Raw genomic sequence first — 22,796 nt, forward strand, 5'->3', positions numbered from 1 at the left:
TACATTAACTAATATTTGTATTTACTTCATTTTGTTGTTGATTTAATGTATTGTCTTTCAGAATCGTAATTGTGCTTAAATGCAAACAAAGTTTATTCAATTCAATTGAAATAGAACGCCATGTTTTTAAGCACAGACTGAAACATCTTGTAAATACACGATCTTCGGAGGGTTTCTTTCTTTGTGGGAGGAGCTTGAATCCCCTCCCCGCACAGGTTTACAGCGAGGAGGACGAGGAGAGAGAGACCGACTGGCGGTGGTTGGTGGCTGTGACATTTCCTGCTGCTGTCATGAAGATTATTTACACTGTAAAAACATTAACAACGGTGCGTTTCACTTTGTGCAGAGGTCTCGGTGGATATAGTTTATTTTAAAATACCTTCGAGTTGTCTAAAGTTATGAAAAATGCTAAGTGTTTTAGCTGTCAGCTAACTCGATAGCCGTGTGAATTGCAGCAACAACAACAACGACTGAGCAGTGATGTCCGTTATATGTAGTGGTGAGTGTAAAATCACATATTTTACAACTAACTACAGCTTTTAAACTTCCGCTTTAATCATTTAAACCTGAGGTTTTTCTCGCTGACACAAATTGACTTCATGTTTGATCTTAAAAGGCAGGTTCATGATCCTGTTGAGTAAAAAATGGTAATGATTGAACACAAAATTGACTCGCTTGACCATCCTGTTTGAGTCTTATTTCTGTCGCGTATGAGTTAATAATTACTTGTACACTTGTATGTGTTTTATTCAGTTTGCAGGCGATAAGCCATGTTTACTACTGTGACATTTGCATACATTTGACAGTCGGTTGAGGTCAGTATGGAGCTAAAGTCATCACACTTCCTCGTTTATTACTGTAATAACTACATTTTATTTGAAATGATCAGTACTGGGTGTACTAAAGGCAACTTTAAAATTGCTTTAGGCAAAATATGACTCATAAAAGAAATCATTTTGAAAGCCTAATGAAAAAATAAGTGCTGATTCAGCCTTTCCTTTTATTTATGTCAAAGTCAAAGTGGCTCCAGAGGACAAGTGCCTCTGTGCCTCTATTGAATGCATCTTTCACATCAATTCCATATTAATATATTTTTAATTATTATTTTAAATACAGACTCAAGTGGACATGATAAATCCATGTTTGTTTCACACCGATCTTCAAATGCTTCTTAATAATGATGTTTGTGTGGGTGTTTGTGCCCCCCTCCTTCTCCTCACACTTCATTCCCTCAGTGTTGACCTTTCCCCCATTTGAAGTAGCTCTCATGGCAGCTGTTACAGGCTGTTTACTGGGCACTGACTGGGAAATGTAGCCTGCCCGGCCCTGCTGGTGTAGTTAAACTGCATAGCTTGATTTTATCTTTAACTTTATTATTTCTACCTTTTTTTCTGTCTGTCTTTTGAAGTTGAGTCTAACCCACAGATCTTATCTCAAATGACCAAACATGGTCCTGTCCTGAAAGGGCTTCAGGTCTCTAGACTCTAGACTAGAAGAGTGCACAGACAGCAATGCTACATAGCATAAAGTTTTCTATATTTATTTTTGACCACAGACAAAAAGTATCTTAATCGTAATCCAACTGGTTTTTGAGGCTGCTATCGATATTTGAATGAGACATTTTACAGTTCAAAATAAACTTGTCGGTGCTCTTTCTTTCCATTATCAGGATAATCGTCAATATCCTCACATGACTTGAAAAAGTTGTCTAGCTATCATTGTAAAGTTGTGGAAAAATAGAGCCTGATTTAGAAAATGAAGGATTTATCCTCTATTTATGCAGATGGACCTTATGATTTATGGTTACCTTATTTAGGATTGTTTGATTGTTCTTATTTTTCACTAAAACTGTCTTATGATGTCCACTTTGCTCTTGTTACAGTATCAGGAGGATGTCTGTGAATGCTGCCGTTTGCAGTTTTGGGATTAATCGTATGGATATTTTTGCTTCTGTGGAGGATTAATACCAAGACGGTAGCGATGCCCCTGAAAGGGGAGGACTCTCCCCCTGGTTGTGGTCCGCCTGCAGGAGAGGAGGATATGCCCGCTACACAATCCCCTCATCCAGGCGAACATTCCCTGTTAACAGTTCCTACTACCTCAACACACAATGAGGATAACAGTCTTCAGGCCAGCAGTGCCTCTGCAGGTGTTGAAGTTAAAACAGTTGACACTGAGACTCAGCAGGCATCCTCTGAGGGGAATTCAGAAAAGCCATCATTGCGACCGAACACCCAGAAACCTTCCAAAACCAAAGTGCCAATGCTCAGCTCAGGGCTTGAGGCAAGGGAACGCCTCAGGTTCATTCTCGGAGCATCGGAGGATAACTCTTCAGACGAGGAACCTCTGGTCACCAGACCTCCAAGCGGTGCCTCTCAGCCACCGACCTCTGCCCCCAGATCTTTTCCTGAGCCGCCGTCCTCTGCAGTGCCACAGTCCAGCTCCTCAGGCATGAAGTAAGACCTTGTTTCTCTTTAATTAAATTTAATGTCAACTGTCACTCCCATCTTGTTAAACACGCAGTTAAAAAGCCTTGTCTGGAAGTTGTAACTCTGGCTTGTCACAGAAACACGGAAGCTTCTCACTCACGCCAAATATTAGTCTGAGGGTCTGATATAAACTGGGTTGTGTTTTAGGTTTGGCAGATAATGTATTTTCTCAAAATACATCCATTTGTGGGTCAAAACATGCGGCCATGTTGTTGACGTGCCATTTGGCACTTGCCCTGTCTCCACAAGCTGTGTTTTACCACCTGACTGCACGGAAATGACCTGTGTGTTTTGTTGCATGCCAAACACCGTCGGTTCTATTATTGGAACGAGAGACCGAACCAAATGACTTTGAAAACTGTGGTGTGACTGTAGTTCACAGCGAACAAAAAACACTTTGCAATCTTCCAATTCTATTAGATTTTTTTCATTTGCAGTCTGCATAGTGGAGAGATATTTTTATATGATATGAATCCGTTGGTCGGAAGGGGTGCACACAGCTACATGCTCAACTTGACTTACTTAGTTAGATTGAGTTATTGTAGTTCATAGAGCGATGTGTGCTAGCGGGACTTGTGGGAAGCATCATGGAGGGGAGCAAGGTAAGAGATTTCCCTCTCCCAAATGTCAGCCAAATCATCTTTCAGCAGAATGTGTCTTGCAGTAGAAGCAGATGCACTTTTAAAAAATGTTTAATGGAAAATAAATACCTGAGTGCATGAAGGTTTCACCCTTTTCATGTCTAAAAACGTTGGCTACAAATGTATTCCTGGATACTAGACGCTATCTTATTCAAATGAAGAAGAATGAACTCTTCTTGCCTCTTTGTATATTTAGAAGACGCAGCCTGTGATATGTCAAAGGGATCCGTTGATTATTGTGCTGCAAAGGTGGGAGGGGAGAAGGGAGGGAGCACAGGAGAGGAAGCACTTATTGGAGCCTTTTTTGTTTTGATCGGTCTTAGATTTTAAAATGTAGTTTCATAACTAAAGGACAATAAAGTAGGCCGTACATGGAGGAAAACAGTTGTCAGGGTTTCAATTTATCTCTGAAGGTAAGTGCTATTTGGATTTGGAAAGTTGGATTCCATTCTTTGTAATTCGATACTTTAGCTGCAGTGTTTATTTTGTGCATAGTTATCACGTGCTTCATCAGCAGCATAAATAATGTAATTACTTACAAGTGTAGATACTATAGCGACTTCTGCAGACGTTTGTGAATGGAGGATCACTCGTGTTGCAATACTGTTATGTAACTAAACAGACCTTGTCTTTGAACACATAAGTTTGAGGAAATAAAAAATAAAAAAACTCCGACAGTGTGTACCCTCTAGGGAAGTGAAAACAGACCTCAATAACTTACTTATGAGGCAGTCGAGTAATAAGCCAACAAGGCTCAGTCACTATGTTGTAAATAGATAAGCTACTTATTGTTTGTTCACTAAATCAACCCTGCCTCATGTCCTGGAAAAAGATCAGATAGATAGTTAGCTTAAAGTTCATTGCAGAATTGCACTCCAACTTCACAATATCGCTCACTGATTCAACTCAGGTGTTTCTCGGTGATATCTTAACATGGGACAGAATTTAAAGTGGCTTATGGTGCAGTGGCAATGTGACTTTGGAATGAACAAGGTGCAAGCAAGCTGATAATCATGGTAGGTGAAATGATCTAAAGTTATTGCATATTGTGCGTTGCAAAACTTTAAAAAGTTGCTTCGCTTTTTGTTGTCTTAATGACAACAGTGTTTCCAAGATGTCTCTTACTTTGTGTTTTGTAATACTGGCGGTATTTTCTTTTAATTATAAAGGATTTAAAAGAATGAAATTACAACATCAATAAAGTTCAGTTTTACTGCTTTTGCTATAACTTAACTCCGCGTTTTAAATGTTGCAATAATCAGCTGTCAGACAGTAAATCAGATTGATTTAGTAACATAAAGATGTAGCTTGTGATTCTGAAACCAAAACGATTTAGCTGTTTTTTATGTGATTTAAATTATTACATTGATGTTGTCAGCCAGATGGCGAAGTTGCACATTTCATTGGTCATTGACTCTGAAAATGAACTCTAGTGAACTCTATCGTTAATTATTATCACTGACTACTATGTAGAAATAATCTATACATACTTTATGAATATAGTTTTCTGTCAGTAAACGAGAAAGCTGTAGGTGAACCCCACAGCCAAATCAAATCTGAAAATGAGTTTTGACTTTACATTGTTAATCACAAATATTCAGACATTTAAAGACGCAAATATGCAAAATAAAAAAAACACACTCACTTAAACTCCAAGGTATCACTACAACTAGTCTGGCTGGTTGACTTGTGATCTTTTTAATCTGTATTTACATCAAGAACACTTTTAGATTTGTTTCCTGTATTTAGATCATTACTTATAACAGTATTTACAATCATTACTTCGGTTGTAGCCGTTGGAAACAGCCTTGTACGTCTGTTGCCGGATTGGGCTACGGTAAAGTCTGTATGATGACAGATTTACATTTTTATTGTCTCTGAGCATTTTATTGCGCTTTCCTCTCCAGGCCTAGCATGTCTGGTCTTCACTTGGTGAAAAAAGGACGTAAACACAGAAAGATGGATCTGCAGAGGGACTTCACCGTGGCTTCTCCCGCTGAGTTTGTCACCCGATTTGGTGGCAACCGTGTCATCGAAAAAGTAAGAAAGAAAGTCTTTCCTGTATTTTTTTGAATTCATTGCAATCATTGCGTCGTCACAATTGCAGCACGTCTGTCTTTCTTAAGGCTACACGAGTGGGTTCCTGTTTCTGTTGCAGGTGCTGATCGCTAACAACGGTATAGCCGCAGTCAAATGCATGCGCTCGATCCGACGCTGGTCCTACGAGATGTTCCGCAATGAAAGGACCATTCGTTTTGTCGTCATGGTAACCCCTGAAGACTTGAAAGCTAATGCAGGTCATTGTGAACTCGATACTTCTCACTTTTTATTACTCTGGGTGAGGCTGAGAGAAAAACGCTAGAAACTGTGTCCTAATTTTAAGTCCGCTGTTTGACCCTGAATACCTGTACTGAATAATTAATAATCAGATTTAATGATCAATTGTGATATGTTGCTCTTTTCCCTTTTTTAGAATATATTAAAATGGCAGACCATTATGTGCCTGTACCCGGTGGGCCCAACAATAACAACTACGCCAACGTAGAGCTGATAGTGGACATTGCTAAAAGAATCCCAGTGCAGGTACTCATTCACCTGAACATCATTGGTTATTAATTATCGTTAGCTTTCATGAAGATTCTGACATTCACCGACGTTTTCCTGTTTATGATTTGTTCTTGGGTAAGAGCATAATCTAAACACACTCGAGAGCACACTTTCCATTGATAACTTGTGCAAAATAATTGTTTTTTGTGTTTTCTTCAATTTTATAATGCAGTATTTAAATAAACAAATATTTTTAGCAATCATATTATTTTATTAAGCACTTTTAAATGTAAATATAATAATATACTAATTAATTAATTCTACATTTTAATTGTATTTATATAGCCCTTTTCTAGTTACTCAAAGACAAAGAAACATTTTGTACAGACTAACAATTCAACACTGAACAAACAATAGCATCTCATGCATTTTTATTTTATTTGACTTTCGTTTGGGAATTCTTGACTTAATTCTCCCAACTTTTCATTTCAACTTCTGCGTGTGCACACGGCCCTGCAGTCCCAATGCCCTTTTATGGCGATTGGCAGGGCGTTTACATATGCTAATAAGGATTAACTGGCACATGCTTTCAATTTACAAGGATTTATGTTATGATGATTCTGACATATATACTTTTCTCATATATATTTAAGAACAAACTTAGGAAGATGAAGGAAAGATAACTGGTTGTATACTCATCCGTACATGAAGGATGTGTCGGGTGCTATGATAAACAGGGAAGATAACAGGATAAACAGGAAGGCGATCCAGGCTCTCCAAAGTGTGAGAACAAGTAACCACGAGGAAGGAAATATTAAAAAGCCTTTATTGTAGTGGCTAAAAAGCTTCCTGACGAAGACTTACAGCGGTCAAAACATGTTGGCTTTTGAATCATTTATCCACTACTATACTGGCTTTTTAATATTTCCTTCCTCGTGGTTACTTGTTCTTACACTTTTAGATACTTTGACCGCTTTCCTGTTTAAACTTAGGAAGATATTGGTGGATATTTCTTTTGGCCTGTAACCCTCATTTCTCTGTAACCCCTGCCTACTTGTTAATAACAATGTGATACATTACATGTCTGTGTGCATCACTGTTAACAGGCTGTGTGGGCTGGTTGGGGTCATGCCTCAGAAAATCCCAAACTGCCTGAGCTGTTGGACAAAGCAGGGATATCTTTCTTAGGTAAAACCCAGTTTGAAACCACAGAAAGATTAAAACATTTATTTAGTTTATTCACACCTGTGTCAGATCTCATCGTTAACTGACTGTTCGTCTTTCAGGGCCGTCCAGTAAAGCTATGTGGGCTCTCGGGGATAAAGTGGCTTCTGCCATTGTGGCTCAGAGTGCTGGCATTCCCACACTGCCATGGAGCGGATCAGGTGGCGCTTTACCTCCCACACTTTCTCAGTTCACATCACGCAAACTTTCCTCACTATTTGTCAGTGTTTTATGTTCTCCTTGTGTATCGTGGTGCTCTCAGGTCTCAGAGTGGACTGGGAAGAGGGCGACCAAACTTTAGGCAATATAATCAGTGTTCCTCCAGAGGTCTACTCAAAGGGCTGTGTCCTGGATGTAGACGAGGGGCTGGAAGTAAGCACATTTAACAAAATAATCATCTTCACATTTGCTTCTTCCCCCCCCCCCCCCCCAAATGATTCTCTTCCAGCAGGTATCTCTTTGCTAAGTTATATTAATGTGATGTTTCTTTGCAGGGGGCTGAGAGAATTGGTTATCCGGTTGTTATCAAGGCCTCTGAGGGTGGAGGAGGAAAGGGTATCCGGAAAGTAGAGAATTCCGAGGATTTTCCAAGTCTCTTTAGACAGGTTTGATTTCATTTCTATCTTCTTTTATGCAGTTGCATTTGATGTAGTTCTTACGGCTGAGCTGCTGTGTTTGTTTTGAGTGCAGGTTCAAACAGAGGTGCTCGGCTCGCCTATCTTCATCATGCAGCTGGCTCAGCATGCCAGACACCTTGAGGTTCAGATACTGGCTGATGAGTATGGGAATGCCATCTCTCTGTTTGGACGAGACTGTTCCATCCAGAGAAGGCACCAGAAGATCATAGAGGAGGCTCCTGCCACGATAGCTGCTCCCTCAACATTCGAGCAGATGGAGCAGGTCAGTTTACGTCACTGCATGTGTTTATTATCCAACCTTTATTAAGTCCTCTGGAGACTTCATGTTTGGTCTCCTCTTTCTGGCCCAGTATGCTGTGCGACTGTGCAAGATGGTGGGTTATGTGAGTGCAGGCACTGTGGAATATCTTTACTCTGAAGACGGAAGTTTCCATTTCCTGGAGCTGAATCCTCGCCTTCAGGTGGAACATCCCTGTACAGAGATGATCGGAGATGTAAACCTGCCAGCTGCCCAGCTTCAGGTAAACAAAAGAAGTAGAAGATTTATACAACAGGAACAAAACGAGAAATTCTCTTGCAAATAAGACTATAGCCAGAGATCCAATCCTTTCATTTTAACGCTGTGTTTTATCTCTCACAGATTGCAATGGGCATCCCCCTTCATAGAATTAAGGACATCCGCTTGCTTTACGGAGAAACTCCGTGGTGCGACACTCTTATTAACCTTGAGAATCCAGACTGCATGCTTAGTCCAAGAGGGCACGTCATAGCTGCACGGATCACCAGTGAGAACCCCGATGAGGTAGAGCTCAATCTCATCAACACAACGTTTTGTTATTTTGATTTGCACAACTGACTGGTCTTCCTGGTGCTCTCTCTCAGGGGTTCAAGCCCAGTTCTGGCACCGTGCAGGAGCTGAACTTCCGCAGCAGTAAAAACGTCTGGGGTTATTTCAGCGTGGGGGCGACCGGTGGCCTGCATGAATTTGCAGACTCCCAGTTTGGACACTGTTTCTCCTGGGGCGAGAACCGCGAAGAAGCCATTTCGTAAGCGTCTTCCTTTGTTCCGATCATGCTGTGATAGCTGATCTTTAGCAATGAAATCTTTCAGGTGTCACGTCTGAGGCAACAGCCACTAACGCCTTAATGTTTTAACTGCCCATGATGTCATAAAACAATGTTGGAAATGCAATGACCTGCCATATATATGCCATAATATAATATAATCTTAGGAGACAATTGAGCAATACACTTTTGCAACTTCTTTATTGCAAATGTAGGTTGACTTATAAGATAATATGAAGTTGGAGCATAAAGCTTTTATCTCATAGGATATATGTGTTTATCAGGTGTCATGTTTGCCGTGTGCTTCAGGAACATGGTGGTTGCTCTGAAGGAGCTGTCGATCAGAGGTGACTTCAGGACCACGGTTGAATACCTCATTAAGTTACTAGAGACAGAAAGTTTCAGAAACAATGACATCGACACCGGATGGCTGGATCATCTCATTTCAGAGAAAGTGCAGGTAGGAGACTACGTTGTGCCGTAAATCATTACACGGCTAAGTACTTGGTCACTGGAGTTGTGTGTGTAGTTTGTTTGTTTCATAAAGCCACGTGCACTTCTTACAGGCGGAGAGACCAGATACAATGCTGGGTGTTGTTTGTGGGGCTTTGCATATTGCTGACGGAAGCTTCCGAAAGAGCATGTCTGACTACCTGCATTCTCTTGAAAGGTCAGTAGAGCCGGTCCGCTCTTATTAATGTCTCCCTACAGTTCTTACTGTATGTTTGTATAATTGACTTATACAAACTGCTGCATCTATAGAGGCCAAGTACTGCCTGCAGCCAGTCTCCTCAACTCTGTCAACGTGGACTTAATATATGAAGGAGTCAAGTTCTGCCTCAAGGTATTTGCTTTATTCCCTTCATACCTTTTGTTGTTTAGCTCTTACCTTTTTATTCAATAAATGATCATTTCTAATGCCTGCAGGTTGCTCGCCAATCCCCAACAACTTATGTCATCATGATGAACAGCTCCAACATTGAGATAGATGTCCACAGGCTGAATGATGGTGGCCTCCTGCTGTCCTATGACGGCAGCAGCCACACCACCTACATGAAGGAGGAAGTGGACAGGCAAGCGCTCTTGATTCTGTAGATCTGGATTCATTTGTTTCTATGTTGTACTCTTTTTCTTTTTTCTCAATAACTTTATCCCCACAGCTACCGGATCACTGTCAGCAACAAGACTTGTGTATTTGAGAAGGAGAAGGATCCCACGGTGCTGAGGGCGCCCTCTGCTGGTAAACTGCTGCAGTACATGGTCGATGATGGAGACCACATTTCTGCAGGAGAGACCTATGCAGAGATTGAGGTGATTTTTGGTAAAGATTTCTTGAGGCATGCTGTGTCTCTTTGGTATTTTTATTGACTGGCTGTTTGCTCTGTGGTTTCAGGTGATGAAGATGGTGATGACGTTGACCCTGCATCAGTCTGGTTGTCCTCCGCTTTGTCAAGAGACCTGGGGCGGTTCTGCAGCAGGGCTGCGTGGTGGCACGGTTAGACCTGGATGACCCCAGCAGTATACATCGGGTAAATGAATGGAAAATCAGCACTTAAAGTGCATAGATTGTTCTCTTAAAGGCACAACGAGTAGGATTTGTTGGTCGCAGTTCGTAAAGACAACATTCAAAGTTGGCCCCTCCTCCCCAACTCAACAAGGGCTACGGTGCTCGCCAGCGAGTGAAAGCCAACATTTTGACAAAGCTTTGTCCGCTTGGACACTTGGCCTCGCTATATTTGCGTTTTTCCGGCGCTGTGTGCACCATTTTCGTAGCTTCCTCTTGGATGTGTGCTTAAGATCTGGCATCTGGTCGCTGCATTTTTTTTATAGAGGTTGACGCCCAGAAACTCCCCAAACACAGCAAAATTAAAAGAAAAGAGAAAATCCTGCTGCGTAGTTCACGCCTCTCCTTTCCTCCGCTATGTCTCTGACTGTTCGACCTTTTGGGCTCCCCTGGTCTATACATTGTTATTTAGGAAAATGTTACTTATTGGGCCATTATGCCTTATAATTTATACCACTTAATAACATTATTCTGATGTTCAGGTTTTGGCTGAACAGTATCAAGTTTGCTAGTTTGTCCAGATTTAGTCATTAAAATGGTATATTAGGAGTGTTTAAACTCGGTTATTTAAGCTCTGCCGGGCAAACAAGTAATTCTATTCTGTGTCCGAAGTTTACATTTGTAATCTGTTATTTTCCTGCTTTCACCTCCTGTCATAGGTGGAGCTCAACACAGCCATCCTGCCCCCTCAGCAACCTCTGCCCATTGTTGGGGAAAAGCTTCACCAGGTGTTTCACTGTGTGCTCGAAAACCTGGTTAAAGTTATGGGTGGCTACTGCCTCGAAGAGCCCTTCTTCAGCAGCAAGGTACACCGCAGGCTTTCTGCCAGTACACATTCTTAACAAATCCAAAATACATCCTTTGACCTGTTGTGCTATTTAACAATCGAGATTGTATCGGTGTGAGTTGCCCAGTGTTGGAGATATCGGCTGTAGAGATGTCTACCATCTCTTAAATCATGGGTAATGATTTCCGTAAAAAGACGTTGCTGTTGAGTTATTCAAATGTGTTTTTGGCACTTTGAGCACCACAAGCCGAGTGCCATCTAGTTCTAGTTGGTTTGAAGTCCCTTTCAATGATATCAGTTTTGTTAATCATATGTGCATGTTCATGCCTGCAGCTGAAACAGTGGGTGGCTACTCTGATGAAGACCCTAAGGGACCCCTCGCTGCCACTGTTGGAACTCCAGGAGATCATAACGAGCTTGGCGAGTCGCATTCCCCCCAGTGTGGAGAAAGATATCCGTAAAGTCATGGCCCAGTACGCGAGCAACATCACCTCTGTTCTCTGCCAGTTCCCTAGCCAAAGGGTGAGCGATGTACAGTGACTTCCTGCTGGTTACAGTTGTTAATGTAATCTGATGATGTTTCTCTTTGTTTATTCCAGATTGCAAATATTCTGGACAGCCATGCAGCAACCCTACAGAGGAAGGCTGACCGGGAGGTGTTCTTCATGAACACTCAGAGTATTGTACAGCTTGTACAGAGGTTAGTTGTTTTTGTCAGATGCAGATTGTACATCAGTAATACATATATTGCTTTGATTGACACATGTTTGAATATGTCTGGTCCAGGTACCGCAGTGGAATTCGTGGTTACATGAAGTCAGTGGTTCTCGATCTGCTGAAGCGATACCTGCAAGTAGAGATGCAGTTTCAGCAAGGTGACATTCATTCACCGAACTCTAGATGAGGGGATTTTCTTTACTAACTGTGGTTTGTTTGTCATCGTTAATGTCATTTTACTCTTGTTCTCACAAACAGCTCACTATGACAAGTGTGTTATCAACCTGAGGGAGCAGCACAAACCTGACATGAGTCCTGTGTTGGAGTACATCTTCTCTCATGCCCAGGTCTCCAAGAAGAACATCCTGGTCATATTGCTCATAGTAAGGCTTCAACACTGGCATGCATAAGTGAAACAATCCTCCAACACTTACATTTTTAGTGAAAGACACTTTGTGCACTGTGCAGGACCAACTGTGCGGAAGGGATCCCATGCTAGCAGATGAGCTGATGGCCATTCTGAACGAGCTCACGCAGCTTAGCAAGATGGAAAACTCGAAGGTGGCTTTGAGAGCCAGACAGGTAACATCTAAGACTGCATATTAAGTGTCAGTTAAACACTATTCTGACTGTTTTAAAAATATTGTTTTAATCAAGGTAATCTAGCAGACAGGAGACCTCAAGTTAGATTCAAGTGACACTTAGACACTTGATGTAATCTTTTTAACGATCAGGTTTTTCCAGCTGTATTGACTTGATATTATATTTGTAAATGTGTCATAGGTCTTGATTGCCTCCCATTTACCATCATACGAACTGAGGCACAACCAGGTGGAGTCCATTTTCCTGTCAGCCATCGATATGTACGGCCACCAGTTTTGTCCAGAAAACTTGAAGGTGAGCATTGTGTGGAATAAACTTCATTCTAGTTATAATTCTTTTAGCAGCTTGAATAACAAATGAATGTTGTTTTCTTTTCCTTCTTCACAGAAACTCATTCTCTCAGAAACCTCCATTTTTGATGTTTTGCCCAATTTCTTCTATCACTCCAATCAAGTTGTCTGCATGGCTGCCCTGGAGGTACGATCAGAGTCCCACCAACGTTCTTCTGTGTTTTTATTTCCTAATTAGTGATAATCACTTGTTCTGTCTGGACGTTCAGGTGTATGTGCGCAGAGCTTACATCGCCTATGAGCTGAATAGCATCCAGCATCACCAGCTGCACGATGGCACATGCGCTGTAGACTTCCAGTTTATGCTTCCATCATCACATCCGAACAGGTAAAACGTTTCCTTCAATAAACTACGCTGACAATACTTTTTACAGAATAATAACACATTGGTGCCTGAACTAGTGGCGAATCACTACCACTTCCAAAAACTGGACAGTTCTTGCCTTAACGCAGCATCAGAGGCTGTGATGTTGTCTCAGTCTGAGGGCTTCCACTGATCCAGCAGGATTTAATTCAAACCCAATTACCAAACTTCTCATAGAATAATATGTGACTATAATGTGGCTGTTTATGAATGAACCCAGGCTTTATAAAACATTCTTTAAGTGTCCTTGGTCTGATAGACATAATAAACATAAATGGATGAAATGGTTCTCCTGTACCCAGTTGTGCAGGTGGAGAGCTTACAAACTGCTGCGGTAACTGCTTATGGCTAACGTTGAATGCACAGGGTCTCGTTAAATGCTTTAAACTAATCATCATGCTTTGAGGTAGAGGTACAGTTTGGTCATCCACTGCTGATATTCACCTGTCAATCATCTGATTTCAGAGGGAGCAGCCCTACTCTGAACAGGTAGAGTAAAGCTTCTCCCAACCAGCCAAAACACCTGATCGTGTGTATGTCTCACAGTAATGCATGCCGAATGAACCGTGTTGCTTCTTTCCTTCTGTCCTGTACATCTAGAGCCATTTGCTTACGGACTCCTCTAACAAGTCCTTCTTAATTTTAGCTGAGCTTCTCCATATGTCGTTCTTTTGGATGCTTAGCAATACTGAGCTTTTTAAAAGGTTCATCTTTTGTTCCATGTTCCTCTTAAAAACTTTAAGCCTGAGACTTTGCTGACTGCTAGCGAATGGGGAGCCTGTATTCTCCAGCATCAGACTTTGATTCTTGATTTGCAACTATCAGGCAGATATAGTAACAGTTTCTCTTGATAACCATTCATAATCCCTTTTCAATTCAATACATGAACTGTATCTATCAACTGTATGTAATTAAAATGGAATATGAGGGTGATCATATACTTGCTTTTTGTCACATCCAGACCGGCTTTAATTGCTCTCTGTACGAATATTTGTACTCTTGACTGTTCAGTGTTTTTGCTAAAGCGAACCTCTCATTGTGTCTTGCTGTCACTTTGTTAGGGTTCCTGTGCCAGTGAGTGGATCAAGCATCTTTAAAATGAGGCGGCAGAGCAGTGAGCTTTTCCTGGAGGGAGCCTTGTCTCCACCCTGCCAGCGCATGGGCGCCATGGTGGCTTTCCAGTGTTTCGGCGACTTCAAAAGGTCACTTTTAATTTGATTACAATGATCCTTTCTCTCCTATTTATTAATAGTCAAGATGTGTAGATATATGTATTCCCTGTTGAGGTGTTTCTGTTTGTTTTTTTTGCAGGAACTTCGATGACATTCTCTCCAGCTTTGCAGAACCACTCACGGAGAGTGCTCCATTCACAGAGTCCTGCTCCAGCATCTTCGAGGAGGAGACCTCCAGGGTGAGTGCTGTGTGTTCGGGTCACTAACTTATCAATAAAACAGGCTGTTTTCATCGATGTCTCTACTTTCCTCCGTCCCCTACAGAACACGAGGGAGAACCCAATCCACATCATTAATGTGTCCATAAAAACAGCAGACACGGAAGACGACGATGCCTTGGTCACAGCCTTCACCGCCTTTGCCCAGTCAAAAGTCAGACAGCTTTTTAACACACGACATGCTTATCAATGTGAGATATTGTTTCAGTTTGTTAATATTATTGAATTGAAAATTGTTTTACAGAGAGCTGTCCTCTTTGAGTATGGAATCAGGAGAATCACATTTTTGATTGTACAGAAGGTAATTCAACAACAGTCTCACTGTAACATTCGTTCTAACAACATTAGCGCTACCTGTACTTGTTGAAATAGAGTCTCGTGGGTTGTGGACCGTTCTTCTTTTCTTCCCCACCAAAGATTACCTTTTGTTAAACGAGTCTGAACTTCTGAGCACACTGGACCTTTTCTTTTTTCATCTTTATCTTTGTTTGTGCGTTTCTTATCTTTCTTAGCAAATTAAATAACACTCTTTTGTAGGGGCCTTGGGGGAGGGAGAACTGAAGGAAACGGAAATGATTTTAAGAGGCGCTGGATTATAGACATGATATTATCATATACTGTTTCGTCAATACTGGTAAATCGTGACACCACTAGTTGGTAGTGTGCTAAAATTGGCAACTGAGTCAATAAATAATGTACAAGAGCCAATAAGATAAATAAAATAAATGTTATGTTTTATATATGGTGTCAGCTCCTTTGTAATGATGTCTTTGGTTATAAACTTAATATCTAACATAATGTACTCTGTTCTTATCATAGCTGTCCTCTCTTTAAGATAGAGGTAACACATCATACTGTGGCAGTTCATACCTTATTATACTAAAATATGACTTGATCGCTGCCTCGCCATGAGCTGCACTAATTTAGTTTCATAAAGCTGCTCTAACTGCACGTTGTCTTACGGTTGCTCTGTATCTGATTATTATTATTTTGATTTGTCTTTACAACAGAGAGAATTCCCCAAGTTCTTCACTTTCAGAGCTAGAGATGGGGTAAGCTTTTCTTCATAGAATCTGTTATTGTAGATCATCAGATTGCAGTTCTTGAGTTGATATGCTGCTGTCTGAGGAGATGATGACCCCTCCAATCTGTGCCTCTGCTCAGTTCCTGGAGGATCGTATTTACCGTAATCTGGAGCCGGCTTTAGCGTTTCAGCTGGAGCTCAACCGCATGAGGAACTTCTACCTGAAAGCCGTTCCCTGTGCCAACCACAAGATGCAACTGTACCTCGGTGCTGCTCGTGTTCAGGAGGGGGCTGAAGTCACAGACTACCGCTACTTCATACGAGCTATTATCCGCCATTCGGATCTCATTACAAAGGTAAGCGGAGCAACTGGAAAGTACAGATTATTGATTTGTTAAACAAAATAGAGGTTTGTTTTTGATGTTTTTTAGATGTTTTCCCAAGGCTTGTAATTGTCTAACTAAAGAAAATGTTGGTAATATTTGTGGTTAGTGGTATTTGTCTGGGTGATTTTAAATCTGTTTTTATTCACAACCAGGAAGCCTCCTTTGAATACCTTCAAAACGAGGGAGAACGTCTTCTGTTGGAGGCCATGGATGAGTTGGAGGTGGCCTTCAGTAACACCAGCGTCCGCACAGACTGCAACCACATCTTCCTTAACTTCGTCCCCACTGTCATTATGGACCCCTCTAAAGTCAGTGTCCAGCACGTATATGCTACCATAGTGCTGTAGTATAAGTATTATTATTCATGGTTGCATAAAGTTCTCAGAATTTGCTTTTGTTTTAGACGTAGCTTTTAATGTTTACATAGACATTCATAAATAAAAACAATTCTCATTGATCTTAACATCCTTCTCCTCTTCTTGGGACTCTCAGATAGAGGAGTCGGTTCGCTCCATGGTGATGCGCTATGGCAGCCGTCTTTGGAAGCTGCGGGTTCTGCAGGCTGAGCTGAAGATCAACATCCGTTTGACAACAACTGGGAATGCCATTCCTGTCCGCCTGTTTCTCACTAATGAGTCTGGCTATTACTTGGACATCAGCCTGTACAATGAGGTCACAAACCCAATTTCTGGACAGGTGAGGACAGTTGACTCGAGGTGGCCCCCTTCAACCATCTTGTGAAATGAAATGTGAACCAAAAGATGTGGCAGGAGGTTTCTTCTGTGTGGTTGTTTTATGGTTGCATTTCATTTCCAATGAATCACTAATTCCCCGTTTCAGATCATGTTCCAGTCCTATGGAGATAAGCAGGGTCCTCTGCATGGCATGCTGATCAACACTCCATATGTCACCAAAGACCTGCTGCAGGCCAAGCGCTTCCAGGCTCAAACTCTGGGGACTACATACGTCTACGACTTCCCTGAGATGTTCAGACAGGTACTGCTAACTCACTGAATTAAATTCATTTCCTATTTGAGGTTTAAGGCGACTGACTTGTACTGAAAATCTTCCTGTAGGCACTGTTTAAGCTGTGGGGTCCAGGCGACAAATACCCTAAAGACGTGCTGATGTGCATCGAGCTGGTTCTGGACCCTCAAGGTCAACTTGTGCAGATGAACCGCCAGCCCGGAGACAACGACGTAGGACGCTTTTTAGAGCATTTACGTCAATTCATGCTCGCTCAGTGTGATGATGCTGATAGTCACTGTAACCATTCTTCACCAGGTGGGAATGGTTGCCTTCAGGATGAAGATGAAGACTCCAGAGTATCCAGAGTGCAGAGACATCATCGTCATCTGCAACTGACATCACTCACATGATAGGTTCATTTGGTCCTCAAGAGGACGAGCTGTTCCTCAGGGCGTCGGAGTTGGCTCGGTCCGAGGGCATCCCCCGCATTTACATCGCAGCCAACAGTGGAGCACGCATCGGCCTCGCTGACGAGATCAAACACATGTTCCAGGTGGCCTGGATTGACCCCTCTGAGCCCTACAAGGTGACCCCTAAATTGCCTTGCTCCTAATATTCACATTATACAGTAGCGGTGTAACAATCCATCAATCTGGATCTATATATCGATTCAATGATCAACGATCCAATATCATCGATGCAAAGTGATAACATCGATACGTTTCATCGTCTTTAAGATACGCCCTTATTTTGACATTCTTAACTGATTAAAAACATTTGCACTGAAACAAGAGAAACAGGAGCTCTATGTTTTATTTTTTTTATTTTAAAAAAAGATTGTTTTTTCATTTTAATTAATCAAATCAAAATCGTGTCGTGGCCGACTTTGTAATATCAGCAAAGATCGGATTGTTGTCCAAAGATCGTATTGTGATTAACTTGTGATTTACACCCTTATTTTACAGTAGTTGAGGAAATTGTGAATACTGTAGCAATATGTATGTGCGGATTGACATTTCCTAAGTTATTTCCATTTGTGTGCAGGGCTTCAAGTACCTTTACCTGACACCGCAGGACTACACGCGTATCAGCTCCACCAACTCTGTTCACTGTCACCATGTAGAGGAAGGAGGGGAGTCCAGGTACAATGAATCATTGTTGCTTGTTCTCTTAAAGTAGCACATTTCATTTAAATATTGGACACCTTGACTCGTGTCTGTGGGATAATGGAGATAAGTTCTTTCTTTGTCTTCATCACTGTGCCCATCTGTTACAGGTACATCATCACTGACGTCATCGGGAAGGACGACGGACTCGGGGTTGAGAACCTGCGAGGTTCTGGCACCATTGCTGGAGAATCGTCTCAGGCCTATGAGGAGATTATTACAATTAGTATGGTGAGAATGCGGATCTGATTTCTCTCAGTAAGAGAAGCTCATGAGATCCTCTGGGACGTTTTCCTGAGTCACTTCTTCTCATGCTCCTGCAGGTGACGTGTCGTGCTATCGGAATCGGAGCCTATCTGGTCCGTTTGGGACAGCGAGTGATTCAGGTGGAAAACTCTCACATTATCCTGACTGGAGCCAGCGCTCTTAACAAGGTTAGTTGGTTTCATAAATGCCACTGTTACTGATAAAAGTCCTTATAATTAGTCATGAACTCAAACGCATTCGTTTATATATTAGGACCTGCTCCGTCAGGGTTAGTGAAACCTTTTAGCTTTCCTGTGATGTTAAGGATATTCTGCTGTGAAAGGCAAAAAGTGGATCTATAACTAGGAAAAATATGATGTAAATAAAGCCAATCAAAAGACGGATTACTTTGTCGGTCTCCCTAAACACCTTTAACGTCTGCTGTGGAGATACTTGATGGACACTGGTGACTTCATGCTCGAGGTTGTTAGGCGAGTAACTTGAGGTATAGAAGGTGGTGAAAAGCACTCGAGAGGAGGACCGGACCAACTGTAGCTGCATATTGTTGCGTTACCACTTCGGGATTCAATTAAATGTTGCTGGCTGATGTAAAGTTGCCCAATTTGTGGTTTGTTAATAAAAAGTTCCTGTTTCTGTGCAGGTTTTGGGCAGAGACGTCTATACTTCCAACAACCAGCTGGGAGGGATCCAGATCATGCACAATAATGGAGTGACGCACACCACGGTGCCAGATGACTTCGAGGGCGTCTTCACCATCCTCCGGTGGCTCTCTTATATGCCAAAGGTTTCGCTGAATGTCTGAAAGTTTAAGTAGTGTGACTTTTTTGTGTCTATAGAAATAACCCGGTAATGCCTCGATATCGCTAACCGTTGTTCTCCTTCCCCCGTACAGAACAAACACTCTCCTGTGCCCGTCATATCAACTACTGATTCAGTAGACAGAGAGATCGAATACACTCCTACAAAAGCACCGTACGACCCCCGCTGGATGCTGGCTGGGAGACCTCACCCCAGTGAGTGCGGAGACGCCATTTAAAGTCTGAAAACGTTCCGTTTCAGTGAATCCGCCTGGTTCATTTCCTTTTGGTCTGCGTTTGTGTCATTAGCGGTGAGAGGTACCTGGCAGAGTGGATTCTTCGACCACGGCTCTTTCATGGAGATCATGGAGTCTTGGGCTCAGACAGTGGTAGTGGGCAGAGCACGGTAAATCTCTTTACTCTCAATGTCCACACAATGTTTTTTAAACCTTACACTCAAATCGCTTAATAACTCTGTTGACTGAAAACAGGTTAGGAGGAATTCCTCTTGGTGTCATTGCTGTTGAAACGCGCACGGTTGAGTTCACTGTCCCAGCAGATCCGGCCAACCTGGATTCAGAATCTAAAGTGAGTACATTTCCCCACATGTTAACGATTTAAACACATTACATCACAGTACTTCACCTCTGCCCATGTGTTCTGTGTGTTCATGCTCAGGTTCTGCAGCAGGCTGGCCAAGTGTGGTTTCCCGATTCAGCCTTTAAAACATCTCAGGCCATTTGCGACTTCAACCGTGAACATCTGCCTATCATGGTGTTCGCCAACTGGAGGGGCTTCTCTGGTGGAATGAAAGGTATAGGATGAAAACTAAACGTTGCATAGAGACTGCATTAAATGTGGGAGTTTTTGTTATTAAATAAAAATAAAAATAAATCTGTTTTTGCCAATTTCACATCCAGACATGTACGACCAGATACTGAAGTTTGGGGCCTACATCGTGGACGCCCTGCGGAGTTTCCATCAGCCGGTGTTGGTGTACATCCCACCGCACGCTGAGCTGAGAGGAGGGTCATGGGTGGTGATAGACCCCACCATCAACCCACTGTGCATGGAGCTCTATGCAGACAGGGAGAGCAGGTGTGTGTGTGTGTGTGTGTGTGTGTGTGTGTGTGTGTGTGTGTGTGTAGCCTGTTGATTGTCTCCCTGTTGTGCTCTCTCTGTGCAGAGGTGGTGTGCTGGAGGCTGAGGGTACAGTGGAGATCAAATTCAGGAGGAAAGACCTGCTGAAGACCATGAGAAGACTAGATTCAGTCTATGCTAGTCTGGTTGAGCAGCTTGGTAAATGCTTTTTCTTTCTCAATGAACCACTTGCATTTATTTCCCCTTTTTTAAATTGCCATAAAACTGAGATGTTCATAACCTCACTGGCAAGTTTTCACTCTCACTGCACTGTTTGTTTCTCAGCTTCCCCAGAGCTGTCTGACAAACAGTGCAGAGAGCTGGAGTCAAAGCTCAAAGCAAGGGAGGAATTCCTGATGCCCATCTACCACCAGGTGGCAGTGCAGTTTGCAGATCTCCACGACACCCCAGGGAGAATGCAGGAGAAGGGTGTCATCACTGTGAGTGCGCACTTCATGAACACTCTGATGTTAGGACCGGCAATATGTGTGCAACATTAGTAGCAGAGAATAAACTTTTATTTAGAGACGATTTGTCGATATATTTTGCGATGATACTCTTGACAGGATATTTTGGACTGGAAGAATGTGCGGACCTTCTTCTACTGGCGTCTGCGTCGGCTCCTGCTGGAGCAGGTGGTGAAGTGTGAGATTATGCAGGCCAACAAGGACCTCAGTGACGGACACATGCAGTCCATGCTGCGACGCTGGTTTGTTGAAACAGAAGGAACAGTCAAGGTAAAGAGACTGCTGTCACCTGAAGCATGGCAAACTAACACATCAATTAACATAAGAGAATAGTTGTGCTATTGTTTACCCCTGTTTAATTACTGTGAACATTATCAACACCTACGTACTGTAAGTCTTTAAAAAGCTTATACAGGATCAGTTTTTGATAAAACTGATGTATATTTAAAGGTGCTTCTGTCTGCTCTACAGGCCTACCTCTGGGATAATAACCAAGCAGTGGTTGAGTGGCTTGAGAAGCATTTGACCAACGAGGATGGCACTCGTTCAGGCATCCGAGAGAACATCAAGTACCTGAAAAAAGAAAACACTTTGAAACACATCCGCAGGTATGCAGATACATTCACACACAGTTTCTGTTGCCATCCTTTTATCAATGCCAAAAAGCAACAGCTTACAAATTACAGAGCTTCATTGTAGACATAAATAAATGCGTACTAGCCAGTTTGGTCAATAGAGTTGAATTCCACAGCTACACTGACCTTCTTCATCTGAACTTAAATCATTCAGGGCAGATAAAACAAAGAGATTCCCATGTATTAGCTGTTGAGGACACATGCTGGGTTTGGCAAGGTAATCTAATATTCACAATGGTATGCAACCAAAAGAGAGTTTCTGACAACTGTAAATCAGATTTCTTTTTATGTGCACGAATGACAGAAGACACTGCAGACCAGCGTACACACATTTCACTATCTCTGCATTTTCAGTGCTTTTTAAAAGAATTGATTCCAGCATGTTTTCATTTCTTCAAGCTTTTAAGTTTGTGTTATCATTTCCTCTTGTGTTCCAGCCTGGTGCAGACCAACCCTGACGTAGCCATGGACTGCATCATCCACATGAGCCAGAACATCACACCATCCCAAAGGGCCAAGCTCTCGCATCTGCTCGCAACTATGGACAGCACCAGCACCAGTTAAGCTGAGGAGCTTTATCAGGTTACAGTATTAACAAGAACAAAAAGAAAAATTATATTCTACTTGATTGTATTGTATAGATAAAGAGGTGGAACATTCACATTTGTTTAGGGTTATAGTTGGGCAATTATTTGCAATAACTTATTGCTCAGCACTCACACAACCACTACAATGCTCTGTCTGCTGTAAACATTGCTGTTGAATGGCGTCTTTGCTGGGACGTCCTAATCTGTTCCACTCTTTGTCTTTTACACATGTGAGGTAAGCAGTCAGTCATTTCAGCTGCTCGGTCCAGGAGCTTTCTGGATCACAAACCACGACTGTTATGCAGGTTTTCACTGGGCTGTATTTGCACAATAATGTGTCAGTGTTAAAGTTTCCTTGTTAAGTCCAATCAGGCCAGAGTTGTACAAACTTAATGAAGTGTGAGACTTCATATTTAGGTGCTGGTTGTCACGTTCAATTAAATGTATTAAATGGAGAATTTGTGTTTAAACTGTACGTGTGGCTCGGACGACTGTACGAGTATTTCATTCATTTTCAAATGAAAGAAAAAAGCAAAAGATGCTGAAAATATGACCTTATTTTTTAGCAGTATTGTAAAGCAGAAATGCAAATGAAGAAGCAGATTACGTTTTCTTTCTAATAAGTAGTCGTATGGACGTCTATTCCTGTCTGTTTATGTGCATCTATACTGAAGTGTTTTGTGTGCTAAGACAATGTTATGAATGATAGGAGATACTGGGACATTGTATGTGATACTTTTTGAGCTTTTCTTAAATATTTGTTGGTATATCTCCGATAAAATGCAGTTATTCTTAAGACTCAGGTTGGACAATAATCGCCAAAGTGGTTCCCCAAGTGATGGCTTACTTTGCCTCACCTCTGATCAAAATATCAGCCGTGACATTTCATTTGAATGTATATAAACTCTCTTCTGTGTCTT

At 41.9% G+C, this 22,796-nt stretch overlaps 1 protein-coding gene across 1 annotated transcript; it reads left to right on the forward strand.

Annotated features, from left to right (window-relative positions):
• The first annotated feature begins 212 nt into the window (after positions 1-212).
• On the forward strand, positions 213-22,351 carry acacb (acetyl-CoA carboxylase beta). The gene is given in 56 exon segments (XM_029438866.1): positions 213-326; positions 1,883-2,456; positions 5,038-5,170; positions 5,289-5,427; positions 5,604-5,713; positions 6,784-6,865; positions 6,964-7,062; positions 7,164-7,273; positions 7,396-7,506; positions 7,592-7,801; positions 7,890-8,060; positions 8,180-8,341; positions 8,422-8,585; positions 8,913-9,063; positions 9,170-9,273; positions 9,366-9,447; positions 9,531-9,676; positions 9,764-9,914; positions 9,997-10,041; positions 10,043-10,132; positions 10,827-10,973; positions 11,288-11,476; positions 11,554-11,654; positions 11,741-11,829; positions 11,930-12,054; positions 12,140-12,253; positions 12,455-12,568; positions 12,662-12,751; positions 12,834-12,952; positions 13,454-13,477; positions 14,050-14,190; positions 14,300-14,399; positions 14,485-14,592; positions 14,683-14,739; positions 15,449-15,490; positions 15,603-15,818; positions 16,001-16,156; positions 16,341-16,544; positions 16,689-16,844; positions 16,925-17,047; positions 17,133-17,210; positions 17,212-17,403; positions 17,862-17,959; positions 18,094-18,214; positions 18,307-18,417; positions 18,891-19,034; positions 19,143-19,263; positions 19,357-19,453; positions 19,539-19,635; positions 19,726-19,861; positions 19,968-20,145; positions 20,234-20,346; positions 20,473-20,627; positions 20,754-20,924; positions 21,126-21,262; positions 21,727-22,351. Coding segments are annotated over 55 exon segments (7,305 nt in total). The 5' UTR covers positions 213-326; positions 1,883-1,902; the 3' UTR covers positions 21,854-22,351.
• Positions 22,352-22,796: the final 445 nt, after the last annotated feature.

The sequence above is a fragment of the Cottoperca gobio genome, chromosome 9 (assembly GCF_900634415.1).
Source record: "Cottoperca gobio chromosome 9, fCotGob3.1, whole genome shotgun sequence".
Classification (NCBI taxonomy): domain Eukaryota; kingdom Metazoa; phylum Chordata; class Actinopteri; order Perciformes; family Bovichtidae; genus Cottoperca; species Cottoperca gobio.